The 7,248-nt window shown below is 44.9% G+C and overlaps 1 protein-coding gene and 1 long non-coding RNA gene across 2 annotated transcripts; one reads left to right on the forward strand and one right to left on the reverse strand.

The window, feature by feature from the left end:
- Positions 1–434: 434 nt before the first annotated feature.
- LOC121394656 (myb-related transcription factor, partner of profilin-like) lies at positions 435–3,748 on the forward strand. The gene is made up of 4 exons (XM_041566191.1): positions 435–1,044; positions 1,867–1,983; positions 2,069–2,128; positions 3,019–3,748. The coding sequence occupies exons 1-4, from the start codon at positions 567–569 to the stop codon at positions 3,453–3,455; spliced, it is 1,092 nt and encodes a 363-aa protein (XP_041422125.1). The 5' UTR covers positions 435–566; the 3' UTR covers positions 3,456–3,748.
- Positions 3,749–5,180: 1,432 nt separating this feature from the next.
- Positions 5,181–7,248, reverse strand: LOC121394657. The gene is made up of 3 exons (XR_005961906.1): positions 6,537–7,248; positions 5,849–5,912; positions 5,181–5,760 (listed from the first exon to the last, which is right to left on the reverse strand). It is a non-coding gene; the product is annotated as an uncharacterized LOC121394657 (long non-coding RNA).

Raw genomic sequence — 7,248 nt, forward strand, 5'->3', positions numbered from 1 at the left:
CCAGGGCACGCCACGTGTCTTCCCCAACATCGGGGACACGTGGCAGTTCCTACACCCCAGGCAGGGGAAGTAGGGCTTCCCCCAGGGCACGCTACGTGTCCCCCCCAACATCGGGGACACGTGGTCGGTCCCGCACCCCAGCCAGGGGAAGTAGGGCTTCCCCCAGGGCACGCCACGTGTCCCCCCCAACATCGGGGACACGTGGTCGGTCCCGCACCCCAGCCAGGGGAAGTAGGGCTTCCCCCAGGGCACGCCACGTGTCCCCCCCAACATCGGGGACACGTGGTCGGTCCCGCACCCCAGCCAGGGGAAGTAGGGCCTCCCCCAGGGCACGCCACGTGTCTCCCCCAACATCGGGGACACGTGGCAGTTCCTACACCCCAGGCAGGGGAAGTAGGGCTTCCCCCAGGGCACGCTACGTGTCCCCCCCAACATCGGGGACACGTGGTCAGTCCCGCACCCCAGCCAGGGGAAGTAGGGCTTCCCCCAGGGCACGCCACGTGTCTCCCCCAACATCGGAGACACGTGGCAGGTCCGGCACCTCAGCCAGGGCTGGAACTACAGAGATGACCGCCAGGAGGAGGCAAGAGGAGGAGGAAGAGACACCGGCCTCACAGAGGAGGCCAGAGGAGGAGGAGGAGGACTATGGCGATGAGGGCCCCAGTGGGCGAATGGGGCGAAGATTTTCCAGTGAAGAAAATGCAGCACTGGTTGATGAAGTGATCGTGCAATGGGATGTGTTATTTGGATGTCGATCCCATTGCATCAATGCTGCCAGACGCAAAAAAATCTGGCAGCTAGTAACGGACAAAGTTAACGCTGTAGGCGCTGTACACAGAGATCACAACACTGTGTACAAGCGCTTCAGTGACCTGAAGCGTTGGATGCGGGCGAAGTTTGCTGCCAGGAGAGCAAAGGCCCAGAAGACCGGCGGTGGCCCTTTACCATCTTTGAGGCTGCAGCCTTATGAACGCCGGCTTCTGGCCATTATGGGCAGAGAGGTGTGTGAAGGTTTAGAAGGCTCACATGACACAGACTGGAGAAGTAAGTACATTTTAATACACAACATTCTTACTGCTTTTATCCACATTCTTATCATTTGCCTAAATAACTCATTTCCCCTTTGTCATTTAGCTTCTTTCCTTAAATATTGCTCCTGTTTGCCATTAGAGGATTTTATGTTTCCAGGATTCTTGTTTGTTTTTGTAGTAGTTAATTACGTGCAGCTGTAACATTGCCAAAAAGGCAAACGTTTATTAACCATTTCCCTACTAGAACAGAAATGTTTATAAAGTGGATTAAAAGGGTTGTTGAGCTTGAAGTTAACTTTTGAACTATGTTATGTTATCATTTTAAACAGTCATATCATTCTATTCCAGTCTGTGATTTCTAGGAATATATGGTTGCTATGGTAATTTACATCCTAGCAACCACTTTTTCAAAATCGTCTACTGTAGAGCTTATATAAAAAAAACAGAATATTGGGTACCAGAGGAAAAACATTACTTTAAGGTTAACAAACCCTTTAACTTCAGTGTGTAAAAGTGTGAAGCAACATATGTAGAGCCTACAGCAGCTGTATTGTCACTTATTACATTCTGTGCTTCTCACATCATTGCAAACAGGGCCTTTGTGTCATGTATTTAACTTTTCAACCTTAGCATCTCCCTTGCAGTGCCCTGATAGACTCCACTTGGACTTTAAACATATCGTTTCGTCCCCCATTACATTTCAGTTATTATTTTAAAGGCTAACTTAAATATTTTAGAAACATGTTGTAGGTTTGTCCATCAGCCTAATAAACAAGTACAATTGTAGTAGCTTATGACTGACAAATTTTTTTGGCACTTTTCTTAACAATTGCAGCACCACCGCGGACAGTGCCACAACCCACGGACAGTGACCAGGACCAGGACCTTGATCCTCAGCAGCCCCAGGAAGAGGGTGAGGCTGCAGAGAGCCCTAGAGCCCCACAAGCTCAAGGTACAGACATGTTTGTGTTTGTGGCCAATGTAGTTGCTTCCTCAAATTGTTTGCAACATTACTAATGTCCAATTTCACATTACAGAACATCGAGCTCCCCGGCGTGCCCAGTCGCCAGCCGTGCTACCTGTGGTGCCCCCCAGACGTAAGAACCCTTCCTTTATTTGTCTGTGTCCCAAAGATGCAAAGAACATTTACTGAGTCCCTTATGCAGCCTACTTATGTGCCTCTTCAGTGTTAATGAAAAGCAGTAGGTTGTTAAAGACAGATTTTGGATAGAATATACATTTTGCCCATTTCCTTATGCGACCAAAGTGTCAATTATATCAGATTGTTCTGCTGCTCTGGCTCTGCATCTCTCCCTTCCTCTTCCTGTGCCCCCCCCATTCTGACTGTCAGCCTGAAATCACCATACAGTGCTACTACTATTTCACTCTCTCTCAGCCCCACTTTAAAATCCTACTGATGTCTTTGTGACTGCCCTTGACTATTGGCTCTGCTCAGCCTACATTCTCACCTGTTGACTCGACACTTTTCTTTTTCCTTCTACATGGTCCATCTTGCTCCCCCTCACTCCAAGCCATCCACCGTCTCAAGATTTACTCTGGCTCCTCATGCCTCATAGTAGTTTTCTCACTCCATGCTGTCTCTCGGGTCTCCCTTTCCACTTGCAGGTTCCCTCTCTGTTCTTGCTCCCACCTCCTATACCACCCCTCTGTCAAGTTTCACTCCCCTCTCCCAGGTTCAATCACCACTCTCATTGTGTGTCTCATACTATCTCCTTAACTTGCAGCTGATGACAAACAAGGCAAACAAAAAACACATATATTTTGACTAGATACACATTAATGTTCCATTTCAAATCCAGTATTGGAATGATTAAGCCCCCCCCACACCCAAACATGGAAACACCCAACACCAATTTATCTTCTAAGATTATCTTTGTGAGCTTCCTTTCCCACCTTTGTTTTTTTGTTATGGGTTATGCACATGTCCAATAAATTTAGCGATGTTTATATTTGTTTTTTGTTGTAGGTGATGCTGCTGAAGCAGGTGCTGCAGCTCCTGCTGCTGCTGCACCAATTGGGGGACCACCACAGGAGCAACCACAGCGACTGGCTGAGAGACGTGGGCAGTATGTGGGGCTTATGCAACTTCTCATCCAACAGCAACGCCGCAACAGTCTCTGGATGCGAAGATGGTTTGCTCACATCCATGCCGGCTTCCGTGATGGGATGCAGAGCATGGAGCAAACCTTCCAGAGCATGGAGCAAACCCTCCAAAGAAGCATCCAGGACCTGGTGGCGGCTATTCGGGAAGTGGCTCAACAACCACGGGGTTCTGCTGAGGGTCCAGTCCCTGGTCCTGCTGCTGCTCCCCCTCCACCCCCTGCATCTCCTCAGCAGCGCAGAGGAAGGGGGCGTGGAAGGGGACAAGGTCCTGTCCGAGGGGATAAGCGCAAACGTCCCTAGCTCCAGTCTGTGTCACTTCTCAAACTGACACTGGCCTCTTTGCCCATTTTATCCTGGCAAAGAACTTCGCCCAATTCACGCTTCAGGTGTGACTTTGTCCGTTACCCAGCAATGGGACTGACATCCAAACAACACATCCCATTGTTTTAGACCATGCTGCATTCTCTTCACTGAGGGGTGCCATTTTAAGATCTATTGGCACCCTTTCCAATAACATCTGGAAAAGCACTTACAAACATCAAAGTGCATTTGCTCTAACATATTTGTCTATTTATGGTGTTATCAGCACCAAGGTGTGCCATATCTACCATCCATTGGTACCCTTTCCAATAACATCTGGAAAAGCACTTACAAACATCAAAGTGCATTTTCTCTAACATATTTGTCTATTTATGGTGTTATCAGCACCAAGGTGTGCCATATCTACCATCCATTGGTACCCTTTCCAATAACATCTGGAAAAGCACTTACAAACATCAAAGTGCATTTGCTCTAACATATTTCTATAGTAATGCTGCAGTGTTTCCCAAAACATTCACTTGGGCCAAAAATGTTACATGTAAGGCTCAAAGAATTGAAATACTACTCTTTTGCTTGTGTATTTTTCACTAATTACTTCAAACATAACATATGTTAACATATGCTACCTCTGGCCTACTTTGGCTACCTAGCACTCCTAATAGGTGCCAACGCCTACTACCTCCTCCTCCTCCTCCTCCTCCTCCACCTGTGCTCATTCAATAGCAAGTCCTAGGTGTATGATATGCCTTATAGGCACAAATGGTTGTTACTTTGCACAAGAAGTTATGTGGCCTACCTCTGGCCTACTTTGGCTACCCAGCACTCCTAATAGGTGCCAACGCCTACTACCTCCTCCTCCTCCTCCTCCTCCACCTGTGCTCATTCAATAGCAAGTCCTAGGTGTATGATATGCCTTATAGGCACAAATGGTTGTTACTTTGCACAAGAAGTTATGTGGCCTACCTCTGGCCTACTTTGGCTACCCAGCACTCCTAATAGGTGCCAACGCCTACTACCTCCTCCTCCTCCTCCACCTGTGCTCATTCAATAGCAAGTCCTAGGTGTATGATATGCCTTATAGGCACAAATGGTTGTTACTTTGCACAAGAAGTTATGTGGCCTACCTCTGGCCTACTTTGGCTACCCAGCACTCCTAATAGGTGCCAACGCCTACTACCTCCTCCTCCTCCTCCTCCTCCTCCTCCACCTGTGCTCATTCAATAGCAAGTCCTAGGTGTATGATATGCCTTATAGGCACAAATGGTTGTTACTTTGCACTATCAAGCATTGTTGGGTGTCCAACACTCTACCTGGCCAGCACTAATCTCATATTGTGGATTTTCAACTGGCCAAATTGTCATATTGACAAGTGTTAGTTGTACATCATATTGATTGTTATATTATTGTTTTTGATACAAGCTTATCAGGGCCAAATTTTTGGATACTGTTTAATGTAAAGTTGGCCATGATGAATCCTGGGGTGCATTAGCAATGTTATGCAACAAATGCTTTGTAAAACCTTTGTAAAGCTTTTGCCCTTTAGTGGTCTATAGGGGCTGCTATATTTTGAAATATATGTTGAGAACAAATTCCTCCTGTGCCTTCCAGCTAAGGTACATATTTTAAGGTTTTCAAATAACTATTGTATGTTCCAAAAACAAAGAAACAAACTTTCTACTGATATATATTGTCTTTTTATTGTTGTTCAACTGTTTTGGATTTTGACCAAGATTGTGTCAGTAAAGCCACTAAAACATTACTGGGTGTGTTTGTTTTTTATTTTTTGACAAGGTGCTAGTCCAAAATAGTAACATGGGTAATGTCATTTCAAGCAAGAAAACAGAAGAAGCCATACCTGTGGATCAAACAAGAAAAATGCATTAACACAAATCCAAAAAAATTTAAGTAGCCACACAAAAGCCTGTCATTGCTAAACAAACACTGCCACTTACTGATATGTTATTGAAAGGTGACTCCACCCAGGTTCAAATGAGCCAAACAGCTTTCAGTTCATCACATCTGTCTGTTGTGTTGAGTCCAATTTAGTGGGTCAGGAAAAGTTTGCACATGGAGAGGCTGCAAAGTCACATCAATAATATGGTAAGTTGTTAGCAATATATTTTTACATTCCCTGAGTAATTCCTAAATACCTGAATAAAGGAGTTTGAGGTGTGGCCAATCAGTCAGTGTCCATGTCTGTATCCTCTGTGGGCAAGTACCAAGATAATAAAGTTGAGTACGACACACATGAACCACAACCATAACACAGTAGGAGGCCAGAAAGCTGAAATGACAAGTACAGATAATGCTTTCTCTTGAATATGTGTATACACATGGAAATTTGTTTATCATCTCATCATTTTTCTGCTTACAGCATAAGATGTTACAGGAAAGCATTCACTGCTAGGGGCACGCCAGCACATCACCATCAGCAGGCTGTTCATTTGGAAGAAAAGTATAAAAAATTGTTTACTTTCCAGATATCCATTCCAAACAATTTCATTTCACAACAATCATATAAGGCCTAATAATCGAGATTGGTTATAAAGACCTGACATATAACACTCATGACAAGGCAAACATATTAAGGCCAAACAACTGACCTAGGAATTAATGGATTTCAGACATTATTGAGTTGATCTAGATCATGACATTACTAAACCTCATTACAGGGGAGCGCAGGAGTAGACGCATGCAGTTGTTTTCAATGGGGCTGTACAGATTGAGACGCAACATGCTAAATTTTTCTTGTGTTTGTGGAGTACAGTCCCATTTCAAACAACTGAATGCGTTTACTCCTGTGCTCCACTGGGGCTAAACACAAAAACAGAACGCAGGGGAGCGCAGCTTCAAATGCTCGTGTGAAAGAGGGCTAAAGGTTAAGCAAATGACCAGATTTACATTGGAAAAACATGGTTTGAAAGGTAACTGACAAGATTGCAAACAATCACAAAAAAAGTACTTAGGAATAGGGCCCAAAAAAATATGTACCACTATTTGGCCCTTGAGAAGTCTTAACTAGTACAAATTAACTATTTTTGTGTGGTTTGTTCAACTTACAACTAAAAGTGGGCACGGATGAGCCTTTCACGCACTCTTCTTCCCTCTGGTTGGTTGTCCCTCTGTCTGGCAACATACCCCTCAATCTCAGGTTCCAGGTCATCATCAATGTCTGCAGGTAATCCATGCTGCCTTGCCACATTATGCAGCATGGCACAGACAGTGATGATTTGTGAAACCTTCTGGGGGGAATAAAGCAGAGCTCCCCCAGTGACTGAGAGGCATCGGAAGCGAGATTTGAGCACCCCAAAGAGGCGCTCAATGATATTACGTGTCTTCTGATGGGCACGATTGTACCTACGTTGGGCAGGTGTTTGGGCAAACCTCACAGGGGTCATCAACCAAGGCAGAAGTCCATATCCTGCGTCTCCTAAAAATGTAAACCAAAATATATTATAGTAATTGATTCCAGTTGTCTGTTGTGTTGACTATTCCAATGGTGTAGTTATGTCCATTGTGTAGTAGTACAATCTTTACAAACAGATCTACACACAAATTCTTTGCTGTTGGGGTACTTACTTTACACCTTTTGTTAGCCAAACAACATTGCTGGCACAATAAAAGAGGGAATTCCCCTCCCCCCAAATGTCAAAAATTGTGTGTGTGCAGATCCATTAAGAAATCATCCACTTAACACATCTCACCTGTAAACTGAATCAGGTGGCAAGAATTAAAAGCCCTAACAAAGTGAGCTGATTGAACTAAACTACAG

Source organism: Xenopus laevis, chromosome 6L (genome assembly GCF_017654675.1).
Source record: "Xenopus laevis strain J_2021 chromosome 6L, Xenopus_laevis_v10.1, whole genome shotgun sequence".
NCBI lineage: Eukaryota > Metazoa > Chordata > Amphibia > Anura > Pipidae > Xenopus > Xenopus laevis.

Bases quoted from the DNA above. Each gene is read 5' to 3' on its own strand.
- LOC121394656 (XM_041566191.1), top strand. From the start codon at position 567: ATGACCGCCAGGAGGAGGCAAGAGGAGGAGGAAGAGACACCGGCCTCA. The intron at 1,045-1,866 runs GTAAGTACATTT...TAACAATTGCAG, and splicing joins ACATGACACAGACTGGAGAA to CACCACCGCGGACAGTGCCA. The intron at 2,129-3,018 runs GTAAGAACCCTT...TTTTTGTTGTAG, and splicing joins ACCTGTGGTGCCCCCCAGAC to GTGATGCTGCTGAAGCAGGT.